Below are 25,468 nucleotides of genomic sequence, written 5' to 3' on the forward strand. Positions count from 1 at the left end.
CAAATTTAGAGAAATTAAACTCATAAGATTCACCAGCAAATTTAGTCACAATTTTCTCCTTCTTGCAATCTATAACAGCTCCACAAGTATTTAGAAAAGGTCTACCAAAAATAATAGGACAAGACTTACTAGCAGCAGAAGCAAGTACCAAAAAGTCAGCAGGATATTTAATCTTACCACATTGAACTTCCACATCTCAAACAATATCAATAGGAGAGATAGTTTCTCTATTAGCTAGCCGAATAACCACATCAATATCCTCAAGTTCACAAGAACCAATTTCATGCATGATTTCCGTGTAAAGCTCATAATGAATGGCACTAATACTTGTACCAATGTCGCATAAACCATAATAACAATGATCACCAATTCTAACAGAGAGCGTAGGAACACTGGCTTTCCTAGACTTATTAGGATGCGAAACAATATTAGAAGCATCTTCACAGAAAATAATATGACCATCTTCTACATTTTCAGTCACAAGATCTTTAACTATTGCAATAGCAGGTTCAACCTTTATTTGCTCTTCAGGTTCTATAGGTTTCTTTGCACTTTTATTAACCGCACTAGTTATAACAGAATACTCCTTCATTTTAGCAGGAAAAGGAGTTTTTCAATATAAGCTTCAGGAAGAATATGATCAATAGTTTCAATTTCAACACATTTATCTATAGGTGAATCAGTTTTATCTTTGTAAGGTTCATGATACTTATCAAAATTCTTCCTAGGCAATTCAAAATGAGAGGCAAAAGCTTTATAAATTTTTTGCAACAACTTGAGAGTCAAGACCATAAGTAGCACTCATATTACGAAATTTATCAGTATCCATAAAAGTTTCAATGCATTCATAATCATAATTTATACCTGACTCTCTATCTTTGTCGTTCTGCCATCCTTCAGTATTCTCCTGAATCCGATCAAGAAGGTCCCATTTAAACTCTTCTTTGTTGCGTGTAAATGATCCAGAACAAGTAGTATCCAGCAAGGTTTTATCTTGTAAAGAAAGTCTTGCATAGAAATTATCAATGATGATATTACCAGGAAGCTCATGAATGGGGCATTTGAGCATTAAAGACTTCAACCTCCCCCATGCTTGGCAATACTCTCTCCATCATGAGGCCAGAAATTATATATGCGGTTCCGGTCTTTGTGAATTTCACTTGGAGGATAGAATTTAGAATAAAATAGAGGCACAATATCCTTCCAATCAAGAGAATCCCCATTCTTCAGCAATTTGTACCAATGCGCCGCTTTACCAGACAGCGATATAGAGAATAGTTTCTTCCTAACTTCATCCATAGCAATACCTGCACACTTGAATAACCCGCATAATTCATGTAAAAACAGTAAATGATCTCCAGAATGGACAGTTCCATCCCCTTCACAGCGGTTATCCACGACACGTTCAATAATTTTCATAGGTATTATGTATGGAACCTCTTTCTCACCTGGCGCCTCATCCACTACCTTTGCAGTAGTATTAGATTTCCCAAATAGGAATTCAAGATAAGATCTCTCCATAATGAATTATAGCAGCAGGGAGAAATAAAATCAGCACGTACAGTAAAAGTTTACCTTACCAATTCCACTTACCAATAGCGCTTCACTCCCCGGCAACGGCGCCAGAAAATAGTCTTGATGACCCACAAGTATAGGGGGTGTATCGTACTTTCGATAAATAAGAGTGTCGAACCCAACGAGGAGCAGAAGGTGTTGACAAACAGTTTCGATGAAGGATTCACTGTAAATGCTCACAAACAATTATTCAGGGGTTGTGATGTACCAGATAAATAAAGTACAAGTAAGTAAAATGCAAGAGTAATAATTGCAGTGAGTGGCCCAATCCTTTTTAGCACAAAAGAAAAGCCGGTTTGTTTACTTATGATGACCTAACGTTCTTGAGGACACACGGGAATTTAGTCTAGTGCTTTCGCTTCATATAGTTGATTAATCTTCATTGTTTTGATAAGTGTTGTGTGGGTGAACCTATGCTAATGCACCGCCCTTCCTAGGACTAATACATACTTGTGATTATTGTTAGACGTGTATGATTAGGACACGTCTAGAGCAAACCGACTCAAAGAGTCCTACCTTATTTGTAATCTATTTACCTTAGCAGCCAAGTCTCCTGTACTATATAATCCCAACGTGGGATCAAATTAATCTAAGAGCAACAATTATATTTGCCTTCATGGTATCAGATTAGGGTTTTCTTGATCCTCTCCTATGGCGCCGTCAGAGCCCTCCGCCGCTGATCTCGCGGCCGCTGCCGCCGAGGCCACCGCCAAGGCCGCTCTCTGGGCGCTCGCGGCCGCACTCCCCAGCATCCGTGCCGTCGTGCCGGTCACCCTCGAGCTTTCAACCTCCAACTACCTCCAATGGCGCGGCATGTTCTCCAACGCTGTTGAGAAGTACGCCCTCGAGGATCATCTCCTCGAGGATGCTTACCCCACGGACCCCCCGCCACAGTGGGTCCGCAACGACGCCATCGTCCGGTCATGGCTCAACAGCGCCGTCGCGCCCGAGCTTCTCGCCATGATCGTTGACACCACGACGCCACTGCCTGCACACGCCTTGTGGACGCGCCTCTCCAACATCTACCACGACAACGTGGACACCCGCTCCTCGTACCTCGAGCAAGAGTTCCACGGTCTCCAACAGGGCTCCCTGACCGTGGCTGATTACTGCCGCAAGCAGAAGGTTCTCGCCGACGAGCTCAATGCGCTAGGCACGACCATCACCGACAAACGCCTAGTCCAGAACACGCTTCGCGGTCTCGGACCTCGGCTTGCGTACATGCGCACGTTGCTCCTGAAACAGCGTCCCCTTCCACCGTTTCTCGACGTCCGCTCATCTCTACTACTCGAGGAGCTCACGTTGCAGCAGCAGTCCGAGTCATCCTCAACCCCGTCTGCCTTCGTCGCGCGCGGAGCCCCCACGCCTCCACCACCGCGTGGCTCTGCCGAAAATACGGGACCTCCGCGGCGCCCGGAAGTCTGCCGCCACTTCCAGCGCTTTGGAACCTGTCGCTTTGGCGCACGGTGCCGTTACGTCCACTCCGCGTTTCCCCAACAACGCGGCGGCACCCCCAACACATCCGGGAAGGGACCGCAGACTCCATGGCCATCGATGCAGAACCCTTGGGCTGGGTCAATCCAGATGTGGCCAGGACCACCGCCACGGCCACCTCCTCTTGGCCTGCCTCAGGCTCATCATGCCATGCTATCGGCGCCGCCTCCACGGCCCTATGGCTCTACATCACCTATGCCATGGCCACCGGGAGCAGCTATACCATGGACGCCAGGAGTGACGCCATCCGCCCCGCCACCTGCATCCACATACAATCCAACCGCACCACCGCCATCCTTCGACCAAGCCCAACTCATGCAGGCTTTCAACACCATGTCCCTGACACCACCATCCTCGAATGAGTGGTTCATGGACTCAGGCGCCTCCGCTCACATGACCGGCAATCAGGGTAACCTCTCTCACATCCTCACCTCTCACTCTCCTTACCCACATGTCATCGTCGGCAATGGCCAAACTATTCCCACAACCCACATCGGTCATACCACTCTTTCATCTCCTACCCATTCGTTCTCTCTTAACAATGTCTTAGTTACACCTGACCTAATTAAAAATCTTATTTCTGTTCGTAAATTCACAACTGATAATCTTCTATCTGTTGAGTTTGATCCGTTTGGTCTCTCTGTGAAGGACTTCCGCACCAAGAACGAGATCGTCAGGTGCAATAGTTCTGGTGACCTCTACCCCCTCTGGTTGCCGGCCTCCACTGCGCACGCACTCTCCACCACCACATCATCAGCAACCTTGTGGCATCGTCGTCTAGGACATCTTAGTAGTCAAGCTTTGTCGCACCTAGCAAGTGCTTTTTCTTTTCCTTGTAATAAAAATGCTACCGATAATCAGTTATGTCATGCTTGTCAATTAGGGAAACATGTGCGTCTACCTTTTGATTCATCATCTACTCACACTACTCGACCTTTTCAACTAATCCATTGCGATTTGTGGACTTCCCCTCTTCCTAGTGTATCCGGTTACAAATACTACCTAGTTGTGTTAGATGATTCCACTCATTACCTTTGGACTTTTCCCTTACGCATGAAATCTGAAACTTTCCCAACACTCAAAAACTTCTTCGCCTACGTATCCACTCAGTTTCATACAACAGTTCAATCCCTACAGTGTGACAATGGTCGTGAATTTGACAATACTGCTGCCCGCACATTTCTCATGTCCCTTGGTGCCACTCTACGCATGTCTTGCCCATACACATCCCCCCAAAACGGTAAAGCCGAGCGTGTCATCCGCTCTACAAACAACATGGTTAGATCACTTCTTTTCCAAGCATGCATGCCTCCAATATATTGGGTCGAAGCTCTTAACACTTCCACTTTCTTGTTCAACCTTCACCCAACTAAAACCCTTCAGCACCGCACCCCACACGAGGTTCTCTATGGCCTCCCTCTTCCTCTCGACCAACTTCGGGTTTTCGGATGTCTTTGTTACCCTAACCTCTCCGCTACCACAGCTCACAAACTCGCTCCTCGCACGACCGCCTGTGTCTTCCTCGGATACTCCTCTTCTCACCGCGGCTACCGCTGCCTCGACCTCTCCACACACAAACTTATCATCTCCCGTCATGTTGTCTTTGATGAAAATTCATTTCCTTTCTCTAAAATATCCACACCACCTACTCCCATTGATTTCTCCTTCCTTGATGAGCTGCCACCCATCCTCCCAAACCCTCCACCCCAGCCACCCATGCCTCAGCCTAACACCCAGCCACCCACGCCTCCGCCTAACCCACCTCCACCTCCCCCTCCTCCCGTGGTACTGGCTCCGGTTGGCCCTCCCCTTGCCGAGAATACTCACAATATGTACACTCGTGGCAAACGTGGTATGTCTCGGCCTGTTGATCGCCTTAATCTGCATGTTGATGTTCTTAGTCCGCTTCCGAAAAGCTACCGTGGTGCTCTGAAGGATCCTCAATGGCATGCTGCAATGGTCGATGAATTTACAGCCCTGCAAAACAATCAGACATGGGATCTTGTGCCTAGACCACCTGGATCTAATATTGTTTCTGGCAAATGGATATTTCGTCATAAGCTCAAACCAGATGGCTACCTAGACCGGTACAAAGCACGTTGGGTGCTCCGGGGCTTCACCCAACGCGCCGGTGTCGACTACGGTGAGACTTTCAGTCCGGTCGTCAAGCCGGCAACTGTTAGGACAGTTTTGTCCATTGCCATCGCTCAAGACTGGCCGGTCCATCAGCTCGACATCAACAATGCCTTTCTCCATGGTACTCTCGCTGAGACTGTATATTGTGCACAACCGTCGTGGTTCGTTGATGCTTCCCAGCCCGACCATGTATGCCGCCTCAACAAGTCTCTCTATGGGCTTAAGCGAGGCACCGCGAGCTTGGTATAGCCGCTTCGCCGACCATCTTCTACGACTTGGCTTTGTCGGCTCCCGTGCGGACCCCTCTCTGTTTATCTACACACGCAACACGGAGACACTTTACCCTTTCTTTGTATCTTGATGATATTGTGCTGACGGCCTCTTACGAGCAGCTCCTTCGACACACCATCACAGCTCTAGAGCGCGAGTTCTCTCTCAAGGACCTTGGAGCATTACACTATTTTCTTGGTGTTGCTGTTACGCGCTCTCCTACTGGCATGTTCCTCTCTCAACGGCAGTACATCCTCGACGTCCTCGACCGTGCAGGAATGACTGAGTGCAATCCATGCTCCACTCCGGTTGACACACAGTCCAAGCTTGGCGCTACTGGCGCCCCCGTCGCTGATCCATCCACTTATCGGAGCTTGGTGGGTGCTCTCCAGTATCTATCGTTCACCCGCCCGGACGTCGCCTATGCCGTTCAGCAGGTCTGCTTGTACATGCACGACCCACGAGAGCCGCATCTTAATGCGGTCAAACGGATTCTCCGGTACCTTCGCGGCACCGTCGACTATGGCCTGCAGCTGCATCGCTCATCACCAACATCACTTACTGCTTATACTGATGCCGATTGGGCTGGATGCCCCGACACTCGCAAGTCGACTTCTGGGTATGGGGTTTTCCTTGGTGACAATCTGATCTCTTGGTCATCTAAGCGCCAACAAACTATCTCCCGATCGAGTGCGGAGGCAGAATATCGTGGAGTCGCTAATGCCGTCGCTGAAGCATGTTGGTTACGTCAGCTCCTTTCTGAGCTCCGTCGCCCACTTCAGCGAGCTACTGTGGTCTACTGCGACAACATCTCCGCTGTCTACCTTTCGACGAATCCAGTTCAACATCAACGCACTAAGCATGTGGAGATTGATCTTCATTTTGTTCGAGAGCGTGTAGCCTTTGGAGATGTACGTGTTCTCCATGTTCCCACATCCTCGCAGTATGCTGATATCTTCACCAAGGGGTTGCCATCGACTATATTCACCGAGTTCCGCTCCAGCCTGAACGTCCACGGTGCTCCCGCTCCGACTGCGGGGGGGTGTTAGACGTGTATGATTAGGACACGTCTAGAGCAAACCGACTCAAAGAGTCCTACCTTATTTGTAATCTATTTACCTTAGCAGCCAAGTCTCCTGTACTATATAATCCCAACGTGGGATCAAATTAATCTAAGAGCAACAATTATATTTGCCTTCAATTATACCCCTTGCAAGCATCCGCAAATACAAGAAAGTAATTAAGATAAAGCTAACCACAGCCTTAAACTCTGAGATCCTGCTATCCCTCCTGCATCGATATACTAACGGGGGTTCAGGTTGCTGTCACTCCGGCAACCCCACAATTAGCAAACGAATACAAGATGTATTCCCATAGACCCATAAAGGTGAAGTATCATGTAGTCGAAGTTCACATGACACCACTAGAAGAATAACACCACAACTTAAATATCAAACCATTGAATATTACTCAACCTCACTACTAACATTTAGACTTCACCCATGTCCTCAAGAACTAAACGAACTACTCACGAGACATCATATGGAACATGATTAGAGGTGATATGATGATGAATAACAATCTGAACATAAACCTTGGTTCAATGGTTTCACTCAATAGCATCAATAACAAGGAGTAATCAATACCGGGAGAGTTTCCCCTATGAAATAATCAAGATTCAACCCTAGATGTTACAGCGGTGACGAGGTGCAGCGGTGGAGATGACGGTGACTGATACGTCTCCAACGTATCCATAATTTCTGATGTTCCATGCTTGTTTTATGACAATACTTACATGTTTTGCTTGCACTTTATAATGTTTTTATGCGTTTTCCGGAACTAACCTATTAACAAGATGCCACAGTGCCAGTTCCTGTTTTCTGCTATTTTTGGTTCCAGAAAGGCTGTTCGGGCAATATTCTCGGAATTCGACGAAACGAAGACCAAACATCATAATTCACCGAGACGGACCAGGACATCGAAGGGGAGTCAGAGGGGAGGCCTGGGGCCCCCACACCATAGGGCCGCGCGGGCCAGCCCCTGGCCGCGCCGGCCTATGGGGAGGGCACCCTGTTGCCCCTCCTGCGCCGCCTCTTCGCCTATATAAGCCCTTTCGACCTAAAAGCTCGATACCAATTGACGAAACTCCAGAAAGACTCCAGGGGCGCCACCGCCATCGCGAAACTCCAATTCGGGGGACAGAAGTCTCTGTTCCGGCACCCTGCCGAGACAGGGAAGTGCCCCCGGAATCCATCTCCATCGACGCCACCGTCTCCATCATGCTCCATGAGTAGTTCCCCCATGGACTACGGGTTCTAGCAGTAGCTAGTTGGTATTCTCTCCTCCATGAACTTCAATACAATGATCTCATGAGCTGCCTTACATGATTGAGATTCATCTGATGTAATCGGTGTTGTGTTTGTTGGGATCCGATGGATGATACATTATGATTAGTCTATCTATAAAGTTTGTGAAGTTATTGTTGCTGCAATCTTGTTATGCTTAATGCTTGTCACTAGGGCCCGAGTGGCATGATCTTAGATTTAAGCTCTATAATTATTGCTTAGATTGTATCTACAAGTTATATGCACATGTCTATGTTCGGAACCAAAGGCCCCAAAGTGACAGAAATTGGGACAACTGGAGGGTAAGGCGTAGGTATGAGGATCACATGTTTTCACGGAGTGTTAATGCTTTGCTCCGGTACTCTATTAAAAGGAGTACCTTAATATCCAGTAGATTCCCTAGAGCCCCGGCTGCCACCGGCTGGTAGGACAAAAGATGTTGTACAAGTTTCTCATTGCGAGCACGTATGACTATATATGGAAAACATGCCTACATGATTAATGAATTGATGTTCTTTCTTAATGCTTTATCAATCCTATCAATTGCCCAATGATACGTCCAAAACGTATCTACTTTCCCGAACACTTTTGCTATTGTTTTGCTTCTAATTTGTGTATTTTGGATGCAACTAACACGGACTAACGCTGTTTTCAGCAGAACTGCTCTGGTGTCTCGTTTTTGTGCAGAAATCCAACTTTCAGGAAAATCCTCGGAATCTATGCAGAAGGCCCTATTTTCACAGAATATTGGCGGAGCCAGAAGGACAAGCCAGGTGGAGGCCCGAGGGCCCCACACCATAGGCCGGCGCGGCCCAGGAGGGGCCCGCGCGGCCCTATGGTGTGGCGGCCTCGGTTGGCCTCCGACGCCCTCCTTCGGACTACTTATTGCCTTCGACCTAAAAACGCACGGAGAGAAGTCGAAGTCACCAGAAAGCCTCCAGAACGCCGCCACATCGCGAAACTCCGTCTCGGGAGCCAGAAGTCTCCGTTCTGGCACTCCGCCGGGACGGGGAATTGGAGGAGATCATCGCCATCATCACCACCGACACTTCTCCATCAACCAGCCATGTTTCCCCCATCCATGTGTGATTAATTCCCTCGCTGTAGGCCGAAGGGGATGGTAGGGATTGGATGAGATTGGTCATGTAATAGCATAAGATTGTTAGGGCATAGTGCCTAGTGTCTGTAATTGGTACTTTGATGATATTGTTGCAACTTGTTATGCTTAATGCTTGTCACTAGGGCCCGAGTGCCATGATCTCAGATCTGAACATGTTATTGTTTCATCATGATATTTGATACGTCTCCGACGTATCGATAATTTCTTATGTTCCATGCCACATTATTGATGTTATCTACATGTTTTATGCACACTTTATGTCATATTCGTGCATTTTCTGGAACTAACCTATTAACAAGATGCCGAAGTGTCAGTTGCTGTTTTCTGCTGTTTTTGGTTTCAGAAATCCTAGTAAGGAAATATTCTCGGAATTGGACGAAATCAACGCCCAGGGGCCTATTTTTCCACGAAGCTTCCAGAAGTCCGAAAATGAAACGAAGAGGGGCCACGAGGCAGCCAGAGCATAGGGCGGCGCGGCCCCTGCCCTGGCCGCGCGGCCCTATGGTCTGGGCCCCTCGCGCCGCCTCTTGACCTACCCTTCCGCCTACTTAAAGCCTCCGTGACGAAACCCCCAGTACCGAGAGCCACGATACGGAAAACCTTCCAGAGACGCCGCCAACGCCGATCCCATCTCGGGGGATCCAGGAGATCGCCTCCGGCACCCTGCCGGAGAGGGGAATCATCTCCCGGAGGACTCTACGCCGCCATGGTCGCCTCCGGTGTAATGAGTGAGTAGTCTACCCCTGGACTATGGGTCCATGGCAGTAGCTAGATGGCTGTCTTCTCCCCATTGTGCTATCATTGTCGGATCTTGTGAGCTGCCTAACATGATCAAGATCATCTATCTGTAATTCTATATGTTGCGTTTGTTGGGATCCGATGAATAGAGAATACTTGTTATGTTGATTATCAAAGCTATGTCTATGTGTTGTTTATGATCTTGCATGCTCTCCGTTATTAGTAGATGCTCTGGCCAAGTTGATGCTAGTAACTCCAAGAGGGAGTATTTATGCTCGATAGTGGGTTCATGTCTCCGTGAATCTGGAGGGGTGACAAGAACCTCTAAGGTTATGGATGTGCTGTTGCCACTAGGGATAAAACATTGGTGCTATGTTCAAGGATGTAGTCACTAGTTACATTACGCGCAATACTTAATGCAATTGTCTGTTGTTAGCAACTTAATACTGGAGGGGGTTCGGATGATAACCTGAAGGTGGACTTTTTAGGCATAGATGCATGCTGGATGGCGGTCTATGTACTTTGTCGTAATGCCCAATTAAATCTCACTATACTCATCATGATATGTATGTGCATGGTCATGCTCTCTTTATTTGTCAATTGCCCAACTGTAATTTGTTCACCCAACATGCTTTGTTTGTCTTATGGGAGAGACACCTCTAGTGAACTGTGGACCCCGGTCCAATTCTCTTTACTAAAATACAATCTACTGCAATCTTTGTTCTCTTGTTTTTACGCAAACAATCATCTTCCACACAATACGGTTAATCCTTTGTTACAGCAAGCCGGTGAGATTGACAACCTCACTGTTTCGTTGGGGCAAAGTACTTTGGTTGTGTTGTGCAGGTTCCACGTTGGCGCCGGAATCCCTGGTGTTGCGCCGCACTACATCCCGCCGCCATCAACCTTCAACGTGCTTCTTGGCTCCTACTGGTTCGATAAACCTTGGTTTCTTACTGAGGGAAACTTGCTGCTGTACGCATCACACCTTCCACTTGGGGTTCCCAACGGGCGTGTGCTTTACGCGTCATCAAGCTAAATTTCTGGCGCCGTTGCCGGGGATCTAAAGAGAAGTTACACCCCAGAGATTGCCAACTCCCACGGCAACAGCTAAATTTCTGGCGCCGTTGCCGGGGAGATCAAGACACGCTGCAAGGGGAGTCTCCACTTCTCAATCTCTTTACTTTGTTTTTGTCTTGCTTAGTTTTATTTACTACTTTGTTTGCTGCACTAAATCAAAATTCAAAAAAATTAGTTGCTAGTTTTACTTTATTTGCTATCTTGTTTGCTATATCAAAAACACAAAAAAAAATAGTTTACTTGCATTTACTTTACTTGATTCATCATGTTTCCTTTTAATTTTACCACAAAAGACATACCGGTAGGACGTGGGTCTATAATGGGGAGAAATAATATAGAGGAATTTTTCAACCATGTCAGTACTGTTGACGATTTTGAGGATAGACACTTGGTAGACCTTGCCCCTACCTATGAAATTGCTGCTGCTGCTTTAGTTCGCATGTTGGAAACTAAATTTGTTAATCTCAATCCTATAATCCAACACATGTTTCTCACACTTGGTGATATGGAAAAAGGGGAAAAGAAAGATTTTGTTTTGGAAACCCTTCTTAGAGAATTTGGTGGTATAGCGAGAGAGGCAAGAAAGGTCTTTGCTAAATTTAATATGCTTGGTTCTTACACCAATTTTGTTAGTCTCTTTGAAAAGATGGACATGGATAGAATAATATTGATGATGGTGGGGAGATCAAAGCACCAATACCATGTAAACTCTTAGCTATGAATGATGCACTAGAAAATAACTATGCTTGGCTTGTTCCTGAAAATTTGTTTGATGAGAGTAGCACGCCTAAGACTAATGAAAAGGGAGATGCTAAAACTTATGTATCTAATATACTATGCCTGGTTGAGAAAACTCCGCACCCCGCTGAGAATGCACCACCCTCCGATAATACTTGATGCACACTTTCTGCGCCTAGCTGAAAGGCGTTAAAGAAAAGCGCTTATGTGAGACAACCCATGTTTTTACCTACAGTACTTTGTTTTTACTTTGTGTCTTGGAAGTTGTTTACTACTGTAGCAACCTCTCCTTATCTTAGTATAGTGTTTTGTTGTGCCAAGTAAAGTCTTTGATAGTAAAGTAAGTACTAGATTTGGATTACTGCGCAGTTCCAGATTTCTTTGCTGTCACGAATCTGGGTCCACCTCCCTGTAGGTAGCTCAGAAAATTAAGCCAATTTACGTGCATGATCCTCAGATATGTACGTAACTTTCATTCAATTTGAGCATTTTCATTTGAGCAAGTCTGGTGCCATTTTAAAATTCGTCAATACGAACTGTTCTGTTTTGACAGATTCTGCCTTTTATTTCGCATTGCCTCTTTTGCTATGTTGGATGAATTTCTTTGATCCACTAATGTCCAGTAGCATTATGCAATGTCCAGAAGTGTTAAGAATGATTGTGTCACCTCTGAATATGTTAATTTTTATTGTGCACTAACCCTCTAATGAGTTGTTTCGAGTTTGGTGTGGAGGAAGTTTTCAAGGATCAAGAGAGGAGTATGATGCAACATGATCAAGGAGAGTGAAAGCTCTAAGCTTGGGGATGCCCCGGTGGTTCACCCCTGCATATTCTAAGAAGACTCAAGCGTCTAAGCTTGGGGATGCCCAAGGCATCCCCTTCTTCATCGACAACATTATCAGGTTCCTCCCCTGAAACTATATTTTTATTCCATCACATCTTATGTGCTTTGCTTGGAGCGTCGGTTTGTTTTTGTTTTTGTTTTGTTTGAATAAAATGGATCCTAGCATTCACTTTATGGGAGAGAGACACGCTCCACTGTAGCATATGGACAAGTATGTCCTTGGTTTCTACTCATAGTATTCATGGCGAAGTTTCTCCTTCGTTAAATTGTTATATGGTTGGAATTGGAAAAGCTAAATATGGTGTTGCCACCCGGTGGCAATGCCACCCCTGTGGCTGCCGTCTGATCTAGCGTAGATATTCGTGTTGCATGTACGTGATCTATCGAGGACATGCTCTAATTAGCAGCATCCCTGGAAATGGTCTGACTCGGCTGTAGCATAGTGCAGCGTTAAGTTCCGCTAGAATCGGAAAAGTGCCACATTGCAGTAGGGGTGTTCAGGCAGTGGTCCGCTCGGTCAAAACTGCTCTGACTAGCCATGCGATAGTGAATAAGCACAGCGTTTGGTAAGCTCAACCAAAACAGTGAAAAACAGAATGCATAGTCTCAGTGAACACAGCATGTGGTAAGCTCGTTCACCATTGCCATCTTATGAAGAGTGAACTAATTGTTCGGTGGTGAACTAATTGAAGAGTGTGTGTTGATAAAGATTAGCACGCGTTTTTTCTGTTTTTCAAAAACTCAGAAGCGAAATTTCCTTTTTGTGACAGTTGGTGTGTACACTAATTTTTTGCTGTGCACACTGTGGCAGCTATGGTTTTTTTTTAATCAACTGGATGAAGTGAAATAAGGGCAGCGGGGCCACCCAAACAGTTCTAGCGTGTCCGAATCGGTCAGCACGGACATGTGGACAGCCTCTGCTGCCGTTGCCGCCGCCACCATCGCTTGCCAAGCTGCGAAAGCTTCGGCGTTGAACTCCCAACGGCCGCGATCTCTGGGGGCAGACATGGGCGTTTTCGACAAAAATAACTCTAATGTGAAAGGATTTTGAGAAATAAACCTTCCGTGAAACAATTTCATAAAACTAACCTTTTTTTGCCGCGCCTGTCTGCAGGGCGCCAAACACCATTATGTCACGCCATGGTGAAAGGCGTTGCACAAGCCGCCACGCTGGCAGCACGGGCCCAGCTGCGTCGGTGCCGCGCCCTGCGCTGAGGCGCTGCACATTGTGGTGCCGCGCCGTGTACAGGGGCGCCGCACACTGAATCATACGCAAAATCAGCTAGATGGCCCGATCTTCCGGTGCAGTGCACCCGTGCATGCATGGACACACTTCGTGGAGTGGCATGGAGTGCAAAATATTCAGGCCTCCTCTCCTCTCATTTCTAGGAAATTATGTTGATTTTATTTTTTTGCACAAGAGGGGGCGCTGATGGCCCCAAGCTTTATTCAACTCATAAACAATTTACAACATGAAATACAAAACCCTGAGATTGAAGATTAGAAAGAGAAGACGCTACAGGGCAAGTATCAAAATTTAAGTGAGCTGAATTAGAACAACTGAAGAGCCCACTAAAACTTGTTGGGTTCGTAAGCCGTTCAAGAACTATACATGAAGGGTCTTCAGGATGAGTGAAGACAGGAGCACCCGCGACCTGGGGGGCGGCGGCGCCTGCCCCTCCCCGACGGCAAGCGCCTCGCCGTCGTTCCTCTGCTCCCGTCCATCTCCGGTGGGGGGCGGTTCTGGGTCCTAACACCGGCGGTGGAGGACGCGGAGGCGGTGAGCGAGGCGAGCGACGACCTCCCCTCCTCCCCAGGTACGTGCACAGGTAAGCCTTCCCCCTCCCCTTCTCTTGGTCTTTTTCTGCGGACGGCGGAGGAGCTAGGGGGCTCCCTCCGGTCGTCCCGACTGTTGGCGTTCGCGCCTGGTGGCCGTCCATCGCGCTTCCCCTCCGGTGGGGAGGGAGGGGCCGGTTCCACTCAAGGTCGGAACGACTCTGCGTCTGGCTTCGCTCGCGCGCAGGGGCGGCGGTTTCCGCTGCAGGACTGGGAGACCAGCTGGCGGCCGTCGACGGGGCTAGGGGCGCAGGCGCCCGCCTTTCCCGGCGATTCGGCTCCGGAGACGACGGTGACGGCGGGACGGGGCGACGCTAGGTCGGAGGAGACCTGAAAAATGTTCTCAAATTTAGAGCATCTCCACCGGCGCCCCCAATAGAGGCCCCGAAAGCTTTTTGGGGGCCGGAAGCGAAAATGGGCTCGCACCGGCGCGCCCCAAACGTCGCGCCGAAGGAGAAGCTAGCGACCATGTCGCAGGAGGAGTGGGACAAGGGGATGGAACGCCGCTCCTTCATCACGACCGACCGCAGGAGGCGCCGCATCGCCGCCCTCGACGCAAAGACATGAATATCACGTTGGAGAGGGAGAAGGTGGAGGCGGCGAAGATGGAAGCTCATGTCGCTGCCATGAAGGCCACCAATGAAGCGACGCAGCTACCGTTGGCCAAGATGTCTCAAGAATCCAAAATGTTGATGACCGACATGGAGAAGTTGGACCCGTTGGCGCGGGCGTGGCATGAGATGTACCACGAGCGCATAGGCCAAGAGGTGATGGCGGCGCGAGCTGCGTCGGCGTCTCCCCCGGCACCCTCCACTTTCATGTCTCCGCCGGCACCGGCACCGTCCACGTTCATCTCTCTGCCGGCACCGTCGACGTTCGTGCCTCCCCCGGCGACCGTGGATCCTATTGCACCGACGGAGCTGCCGTCGGGGCTCGCCGCCGATGAGGACGTCGTCGAGGTTAAGCCGCCCGTGACCTCCTTCATCTGATCAGCTGGCTTGTAAGCCCTTTTTTTGCAGCGGAGACGGTGATTTGGTGGCCGTATATTGGCCCAAACTTCATATTCGAAAACCTATTCAAATTTGGTGGCCGTTTATTGGCTCAAACTTTAAATTCGTGAACTTATTCGAATTTGTATGCTTTTATTCGAATTTTCAAATTCAAATTATCTATTGGGGCCTTCTTATGTGGTGCGCCGGTGTGGGAGCAGCTCCCCCAAATGGAGGATGTTGTGCCGGCGTCCCCCATACGACGGTGCCGGCGCCCCTGCCGGCGACTATTTGGGGGCTGCCGGTGAAGATGCTCTTAGAATACAAAAATCAATATTATAATTTTATCATGGTGTATATTTTCGTACTGTATATTACACATTTTTGTATTCTAGATATAGATAATCTTCTTAATAAATTTAATAAAACTTGATGATGTTTGGCTTAACTTCTATGCGCTATATATATATAATGGTAAGGATGGCTGGATGGAGTATGTTTTACACAAATGGAGTATCTTTTGAGCATATAATGGTCAAAGATTATTTTCATACGGTAAGGAGGATGGGACTTAAAGCTTGGCCGCCTATATATCATGTCATCTCATGTACCCATAGGCTGTAGGGTTGATGGTACGTCGGCTCATACCAAAATGGCCGGATGTGCAGCGCCCTACACACCGGCGCGGCAGACGAAGGTGCAAAGCCCCGGCCTGGGGCGCCACAAGTTTGCCTCCTGGGGCCCTTCATGCCATGCTGGCGCTAGTTCAACGCCGAGCTTCTCGGCGTGACATTGCTGTCTGCAACGCTCTAGCTACAGGCGTGGCACACAAGGGTTACTTCTATGAAATAGTTTCGCTGACGGTTCAGTTTTTGAATATGTTTTGCTTTTAGGTTATTTTTGTCGAATTTGCCGGCAGACATGGTCCTCCCCCTCCTCTTCCACCAAGCCATAGTTGTGGCTACCTCCGCCACAGTGGTCCTCCTCCTTTGCATCATCAGCAGCACGGTCGGCCTTCTCGTGCGCCGCCTGCTCTGCCGCCTCCATGCATGCCGCCATGGAGTCCCGAACGACATTAGAGGCGGCGTCGATTTGCATGTCGCGGCGGTGCAGCGACGCCCGCGCACAACGATGGTGGCAGCGGCGCCCGCCACCGCCTCCACCCTCGCCATGGCCGCCTCATGGCGTATCTCACGCACGGCCGCCGAGGCGGCCTCCTTGGCCATTGTGGCCTCTGCCTACTCCAGCGCCTGCTCAACCTGTCGCACCGCCGTCTCGACCACCACCGCCGAGCCACCTCGCATTCGTTCTCGAAGGCCGCCACCTCATCCCTTGCCTATATGCGGACCATCTATGTTGTTATGATATCGTCTTCCTCGTCATACCTCGTAGGGAAACAAGTTGTGTTTCAAAATATCGCGTGTTTTTTTACCTGTCGAGGTTCCCGCGCACACACACCGAATGATGCCTTTCTACAAAGTAAAAGCATTAAACCATATAGGCCAGCATCATGTACTCGGAGCGAACCGAACAGCGTAGAGCAGCGAGGCATGCATGAAACGGTAGAGCAAAGCAGGGCATGCATGCAGTACGTGCATCAGTACGGCTCGGCACGTATTTATACGGAGTGATTTCTACAGATTTCTTCCTACGGACTGACGTGGAGAGTGGTGGAGCAATCCCTGGCCTGAAATCACGGAAGGTGGGTAGTTTTGCACCAGTCCACGACCAACACGTTGTCCCGTAAGTCCAGTCCGTAAGAAACATTCCGTAAGTCCAGCATTTTCGTTAATGTTTCGGATGCATCTTTCACGTCCCAGAGCTACACAGCCGGTCAGCTAGCCGGATCTTCCGCTGCATTGTTCTGCATGTCACTGACAATTCAAGCATATAATTAGGTTATTAGTCAGTTGTCAGCATGATTCACCGAGTCATAACTGCATCGCGTTGCACATCGGGTAGAGCAGAACGAATCTCCACTGATTCATCCGACGGCAGCTAGAAGGGGGGCATTGCCACCGGGTGGCAAAAAATCCACTCTAATTGGAAAATGATACATGTAGTAATTGCTATAAATGTCTTGGGTAATGTGATACTTGGCAATTGATGTGCTCATGTTTAAGCTCTTGCATCATATGCTTTGCACCCATTAATGAAGAAATACATAGAGCATGCTAAAATTTGGTTTGCATATCTGGTTTCTCTAAGGTCTAGATAATTTCTAGTATTGAGTTTGAACAACAAGGAAGACGGTGTAGAGTCTTATAATGTTTTCAATATGTCTTTTATGTGAGTTTTGCTGCACCGGTTCATCCTTGTGTTTGTTTCAAATAAGCCTTGCTAGCCTAAACCTTGTATCGAGAGGGAATACTTCTCATGCATCCAAAATACTTGAGCCAACCACTATGCCATTTGTGTCCACTATACCTACCTACTACATGGTATTTTCCGCCATTCCAAAGTAAATTGCTTGAGTGCTACCTTTAAAATTCCATCATTCACCTTTGCAATATATAGCTTATGGGACAAATAGCTTAAAAACTATTGTGGTATTGAATATGGAATTATGCACTTTATCTCTTATTAAGTTGCTTGTTGTGCGATAACCATGTTCACTGGGGACGCCATCAACTATTCATTGTTGAATTTCATGTGAGTTGCTATGCATGTCCGTCTTGTCTGAAGTAAGAGAGATCTACCACCTTATGGTTAAGCATGCATATTGTTAGAGAAGAGCATTGGGCCGCTAACTAAAGCCATGATCCATGGTGGAAGTTTCAGTTTTGGACATATATCCTCAATCTCAAATGAGAAAATTATTAATTGTTGTTACATGCTTATGCATAAAAGAGGAGTCCATTATCTGTTGTCTATGTTGTCCCGGTATGGATGTCTAAGTTGAGAATAATCAATAGCGAGAAATCCAAATGCGAGCTTTCTCCTTAGACCTTTGTACAGGCGGCATAGAGGTACCCCTTTGTGACACTTGGTTAAAACATGTGCATTGTGATGATCCGGTAGTCCAAGCTAATTAGGACAAGGTGCGGGCACTATTAGTACACTATGCATGAGGCTTGCAACTTATAAGATATAATTTACATGATACATATGCTTTATTACTACCGTTGACAAAATTGTTTCATGTTTTCAAAATCAAAGCTCTAGCACAAATATAGCAATCGATGCTTTTCCTCTATGGAGGACCATTCTTTTACTTTCAATGTTGAGTCAGTTCACCTATTTCTCTCCACCTCAAGAAGCAAACACTTGTGTGAACTGTGCATTGATTCCTACATACTTGCTTATTTCACTTATTATATTACTCTATGTTGACAATATCCATGAGATATACATGTTACAAGTTGAAAGCAACCGCTGAAACTTAATCTTCTTTTGTGTTGCTTCAATGCCTTTACTTTGAATTATTGCTTTATGAGTTAACTCTTATGCAAGACTTATTGATGCTTGTCTTGAAGTGCTATTCATGAAAAGTCTTTGCTATATGATTCACTTGTTTACTCATGTCATATACATTGTTTTGATCGCTGCATTCACTACATATGCTTTACAAATAGTATGATCAAGATTATGATGGCATGTCACTCCGAAATTATACGTGTTATCGTTTTACCTGCTCGGGACGAGCAGAACTAAGCTTGGGGATGCTGATACGTCTCCGACGTATCGATAATTTCTTATGTTCCATGCCACATTATTGATGTTATCTACATGTTTTATGCACACTTTATGTCATATTCATGCATTTTCTGGAACTAACCTATTAACAAGATGCCGAAGTGTCAGTTGCTGTTTTCTGCTGTTTTTGGTTTCAGAAATCCTAGTAAGGAAATATTCTCGGAATTGGACGAAATCAACGCCCAGGGGCCTATTTTTCCACGAAGCTTCCAGAAGTCCGAAGACGAAACGAAGAGGGGCCACAAGGCAGCCAGAGCATAGGGCGGCGCGGCCCCTGCCCTGGCCGCGTGGCCCTATGGTCTGGGCCCCTCGCGCCGCCTCTTGACCTACCCTTCCGCCTACTTAAAGCCTCCGTGACGAAACCCCCAGTACCGAGAGCCACGATACGGAAAACCTTCCAGAGACGCCGCCAACGCCAATCCCATCTCGGGGGATCCAGGAGATCGCCTCCGGCACCCTGTCGGAGAGGGGAATCATCTCCCGGAGGACTCTACACCGCCATGGTCGCCTCCGGTGTAATGAGTGAGTAGTCTACCCCTGGACTATGGGTCCATAGCAGTAGCTAGATGGTTGTCTTCTCCCCATTGTGCTATCATTGTCGGATCTTGTGAGCTGCCTAACATGATCAAGATCATCTATCTGTAATTCTATATGTTGCGTTTGTTGGGATCCGATGAATAGAGAATACTTGTTATGTTGATTATCAAAGCTATGTCTATGTGTTGTTTATGATCTTGCATGCTCTCCGTTATTAGTAGATGCTCTGGCCAAGTTGATGCTAGTAACTCCAAGAGGGAGTATTTATGCTCGATAGTGGGTTCATGTCTCCGTGAATCTGGAGGGGTGACAAGAACCTCTAAGGTTATGGATGTGCTGTTGCCACTAGGGATAAAACATTGGTGCTATGTTCAAGGATGTAGTCACTAGTTACATTACGCGCAATACTTAATGCAATTGTCTGTTGTTAGCAACTTAATACTGGAGGGGGTTCGGATGATAACCTGAAGGTGGACTTTTTAGGCATAGATGCATGCTGGATGGCGGTCTATGTACTTTGTCGTAATGCCCAATTAAATCTCACTATACTCATCATGATATGTATGTGCATGGTCATGCTCTCTTTATTTGTCAATTGCCCAACTGTAATTTGTTCACCCAACATGCTGTTTGTCTTATGGGAGAGACACCTCTAGTGAACTGTGGACCCCGGTCCAATTCTCTTTACTGAAATACAATCTACTGCAATACTGTTCTACTGTTTTCTGCAAACAATCATCTTCCACACAATACGGTTAATCCTTTGTTACAGCAAGCCGGTGAGATTGACAACCTCACTGTTTCGTTGGGGCAAAGTACTTTGGTTGTGTTGGGCAGGTTCCACGTTGGCGCCGGAATCCCTGGTGTTGCGCCGCATTACATCCCGCCGCCATCAACCTTCAACGTGCTTCTTGGCTCCTACTGGTTCGATAAACCTTGGTTTCTTACTGAGGGAAACTTGCTGCTGTACGCATCACACCTTCCACTTGGGGTTCCCAACGGGCGTGTGCTTTACGCGTCATCAATATTCATTGTTTATGGTCTTACCTGCAAGTTGTATACACATGTCGTTGTCCGGAACCAATGGCCCCGAAGTGACAGAAATCGGGACAACCGGAGGGGATGGTAGTGATGTGAGGATCACATGTGTTCACGGAGTGTTAATGCTTTGCTCCGGTGCTCTATTAAAAGGAGTACCTTAATATCCAGTAGATTCCCTTGAGGCCCGGCTGCCACCGGCTGGTAGGACAAAAGATGTTGTGCAAGTTTCTCATTGCGAGCATGTACGACTATAATTGGAACACATGCCTATTGATTGCTTTGTACTTGGACACCGTTTTATTATTATCTGCAAATGCCCTGCTATGATTGTTACATGAGTTTCTCTCATCCATGCAACGCCCGTTATCTGTCCCCGTGCCTACAGTATTTTAATCCTGCTGTTTACTATAATCACTATTGCTGTCTCTGTTACTCTGCTGCTGTTATTTCACTACTGCTACTGCTATAAAACTGTTACTACTAATAAACTCTTGCGAGCAAGTCTGTTTCCAGGTGCAGCTGAATTGACAACTCCGCTGTTAAGGCCTCCAAGTATTCTTTGTCGCCCCTTGTGTCGAATCAATAAATTGGGATTTACTTCCCGCGAAGACTGCTGCGATCCCCTATACTTGTGGGTTATCAAGACTGTTTTCTGGCGCCGTTGCCGGGGAGCATAGCTTTATTTGGAAGTTCACTTGGATTGATATTGTTCGCTGCAAATTCTCCATCATGGGTAAACCTCGCGATTCTAAAGTCGCCATATTACCATCCACTACAAGGAAAGGTACAACTCTGAGTACCTCTGCTACACTTGATTCACCATCTGTGATAAGTCAACTTGTTTCACCGCCGCAAGCTTCACTTGCTGGTACTACTGCTGAATCTGAAAATTCTCATAATATTGATAATGTTTCTGCTGTGCTTGATGATAGTGGTTCATTGGGATCCTTTCTAGATGCTACAATTGCTAGGTCTAGACAAATTGAAAATACTGAAACTCCTAATGAAAATGCTACTACACCTGTTAGTTCACCTGAACTTGATTATTCTAGTGATGATCCTGATGAAGATTATGTAGAGCTTAATGATGATTTAATTAATAGATGCAATGCTACTGCTGATGCAAGAAAATGCTACTACACAATATAAGCTATCTCCTGATCCTGAATTTGCCACATCCTTAATATGCATTAAGGATAAAGATTATGATTTTTCTCTTGATCTATCTCATATAGCTATTGTAGAGAAAGCACCCTTTTGTGGTACTGAAAAAGAAAGTGCTGTAGAACATATGAATGAACTTTCTTCTATGAGTAGCTTGTTTTCTGATGATGACAAGATGCGTACTTACTTTGTCATTAAATTTTTTTTCCTTTCTCATTAAAAGATGATGCTAAAACTTGGTATAACAATTTGCCTCCTGGTTCTATTAAAAGTCCAACTGATTTGCGTGATGTTTTCTTTCGAAAATATTTTCCTGCTAGTGCTCAACATATTGCTTTACAGAGGATTTATAGGTTCGACGAGGGAGATGAAGAGAAATTGCCTGCGGCATGGGCAAGATTTTGTTCTCTTATCAGAGCTCGACCTGGACATGATTTAGAAAAGAATGATCTACTTGATATATTTTATAGTGGACTAACCATTGAATCTAGAGCATATTTGGATAGTTGTGCTGGTTGTGTTTTCAGGAAAAGAACTCCAGATGAAGCTGAAGAATTATTGGCTAAAATAAGCCGGAATCATGATGATTGGAATACACCTGAACCAACTCCAACGCCAATATTGAAGAAGAGGGGTTTAATTGAATTGAATGATGAAGATATGAGGGAAGCTAAGAAGTCTCTCAAGGAGAAAGGTATTAAATCCGAAGATGTGAAGAATCTACCTCCCATAGAGGATATATGTGAGATAATTCCCCCTTCATCCATGATTGAGGTAAACTCCCTTCAGCGCTTTACTAGGGAAGATATTCCGTATTCAAAACCTCCTGCTCAATGCTTAGATGAGTTTGATAATTATATTGTTAAGCAAGAAAATTTTAATATGAGAGTAGAGAATCATCTAATGGAAAATTCTCAAGCTATTAGCAATTTGCATGATATTGTGGAGAGAACCTCCAATGATGTTAAGATGCTTGTTAAACATTTTCAAATGATTCAAACTCAAATTGATCAACTCACTAAAGTGCAAAATGACTTGCTAAATAATAATTCTAAAGAGAAACATGCTTATGAAGTAACAACTAGAGGTGGTGTCTCTACCCAGGATCCTCTATATCCTGAAGGGCATCCCAAAAGAATTGAACAAGATTCTCAACGCATTGAACCTAGTGCTCCTTCTAAGAAGAAAAAGAAGAAGAAACATAAAAATGTTGTAGAATCCTCTGAACCTGCTAATGATCCTAATAGTATTTCTATTTCCGATGCTGAAACTGAAAGTGGTAATGAACATGATGATGATAATGATAATGATAAGAATGATGCTTCTGATAAAGAAGAAGTTGAAGATGAACCTGACAAGCATGATAAAAATAAAAAGTATACTAAAGAAGATTTTATTGCTAAGAAACATGGTAATAAAAGAGAACCTTGGGTACAAAAGCAAATGCCTTTTCCTGCTAAGAAACTAAAATCAAAGGAAGAAGAACACTATAATAAATTTTGTGATTGGATGAAACCTTTATTCTTGCAAATCCCTTTGACTGATGCTATTAAATTGCCTCCTTATTCAAAGTATATGAAAGATATTGTTACTAACAAAAGGAAAATCCCCAATGAGGAAATTTCCACTATGCTTGCTAATTACTCTTTCAATGGCAAGGTTCCAAAGAAGTTGGGTGACCCAGGTATACCTACTATTCCTTGTTCTATTAAGAATAATTATGTTAAAACTGCTCTATGTGATTTGGGAGCCGGTGTTAGTGTTATGCCGTTTTCTCTTTATAAGAGACTTTATTTAGATAAGTTGATACCTTCTGATATATCTTTGCAAATGGCTGATAAATCTACTGCTATTCCTGTTGGTATATGTGAGGATGTTCCTGTTCAATTTACTAATAACTGCTTGATATTAACTGATTTTGTTGTGTTGGAAATGCCTGAAGATGATAATATGTCTATTATTCTTGGGAGACCTTTTCTTAACACCGCAGGGGCTGTTATTGATTGCAATAAAGGAAAGGTTACTTTCAATGTTGATGATAAGGAGCATACCATTTATTTCCCAAGAGGATTATTAAAGTATGTGGCGTCAATACTATTTCTAATGTGAGAACTATCAAAGTTGGAACTATTGATTGTCCTATATATGAGCCTAAAGAAGGTTATCAAAATCTTATGATTGGATCCATATCAATACAATTCAAGGTAACATGATTGATTTGAGGTTTATTTCTTCATATGCTATGTAAAATTTATTTGGTGGCAAGACTTGATCAACCTTGTTAACAAATACCTTTTATATGCATAGAGGAGGTAAACAACATCTCTTTTTTTTCCTCCACTTGTCTTATTTGTTGTAGCACTTTTGATTTGCAAAGTTCCTTAGTTAATTAGAGATTTCAAAATTTTTCCTGGCCAGTAATAATAAACTTAATACCCAGAAATGTGCATTTTTCAAAGTTTTCAAAAATTCACAAAAATTATACCGTTGGTCCTATTTTTCGAAAATGCACCTGGGAGCACCAGAGGATGACCTGTGGGGCACCCCAGGGTGGCACCCCACAGGCCGGCGCGGCCTGGAAGGGGGGCGCGCCACCCTGGCGTGTGGGCCCCCCTTTGCCCCACTTCAGCATCTCTTCCTCCCAGACTCTTCTCTCTCCCGAAAAAATCGACACCAGCTTCCTCTCACTCGCGTTTTTGCTCAAGAGCTCAGGATTTTTCGATCTCTTTGCTCAGCCCAGATTTCTTTCTGAAATTTGGCACATTTGCTCTCCGGTATGTGACTCCTCCGCCTATCCAAGTAGAATTTTGTTTGGTTGAGTATATCTTGAATATTTTGCTGCAGTAGGTAACATGTTTAGTGAGCTTGCATGCTTGTTCTAAGTTGTATAAACTAGTTTTGATGCATGATTAGCACTCTAGCAAGTTCCTATAGTAGTTCCCCTTGATTATATGTCACCAAATCAAATTTTATATTGTTTGTTGAAAAATTTCAGAAAATGGAGTGGAATAGATATCAACTAAACCAACAAGAATTGGAGGTGCAACAAGTCATGAGAGTGAACCGCGAAGAGGGAGTATACCCCTCTTACTACCCGTGCACAGATTTCATGAGAAGCGCAGGAATACTGGAAGATGTTCAGAATCTAATTTCTCGTGCAGGGTTGAATGATTTTGTTGATGGAGAACCATGCCAATATGCAAAACTGACTATGTCTGTTGTGCAGGATTTTAAGTTCAATTGGTCGCGATCCAACCCCACGGTTCAGTATAAGATTTATAATAAAACTATCAACTTGCCATTCAATGATTTTTGTACAGCAATTAGAGTACCGCAATGGGGATCGTGCGAGAAGATAAGGGGATCGCCGCGAGAGCTCTTAAGCCCCTTCGAGATGATTTGTTATGGAAGGAGTTTCTCAGAGGATGGTGGTAAAATCACTAGCATTCAACTCCCAGCTATCCGCTACTTTGCTTATTTCATTACTAAATGCGTTCTTGCTAGAAAGAGTGGTGGTAAACTATCTATCCAGGATTTAGCTTTTCTAGCTGCTGCACTGCAAGGTAGTAAGACTTATAATTTGGGGGCATTGATAGCTTATAGACTTGCTACTAACCGTGAGAAAGGCAGAATTTGTGGAGGCCTCATCGCCTCTCGTTTACTAGCTTTGCATAATGTAGAACCTCATCATCTTGATATTCAACTTTCCATAGAAAAACTTGACATAGTCTCTATGATTAAACATGAATTTGTTTCTGATTCATCTAATTTGGGTAACCTGTTCTACAAGATGACATTTCATAAGAAAGTTTGGAGAATAACTAAGAAAACTGAAAAACTAGTGAGATTGCCTGCGCCTGTTCTA

General features: G+C 45.5%; 1 protein-coding gene across 1 annotated transcript; it reads left to right on the forward strand.

The window, feature by feature from the left end:
* Window positions 1–2,226: 2,226 nt before the first annotated feature.
* LOC139833834 (uncharacterized) lies at window positions 2,227–3,948 on the forward strand. Its single transcript, XM_071824186.1, has 2 exons — window positions 2,227–3,478; window positions 3,718–3,948. Exons 1-2 carry the CDS (start codon window positions 2,227–2,229, stop codon window positions 3,753–3,755), a joined length of 1,290 nt encoding a protein of 429 aa, XP_071680287.1. The 3' UTR covers window positions 3,756–3,948.
* Window positions 3,949–25,468: the final 21,520 nt, after the last annotated feature.

Source organism: Lolium perenne, chromosome 7, assembly GCF_019359855.2.
Source record: "Lolium perenne isolate Kyuss_39 chromosome 7, Kyuss_2.0, whole genome shotgun sequence".
Taxonomy (NCBI): Eukaryota; Viridiplantae; Streptophyta; class Magnoliopsida; order Poales; family Poaceae; genus Lolium; species Lolium perenne.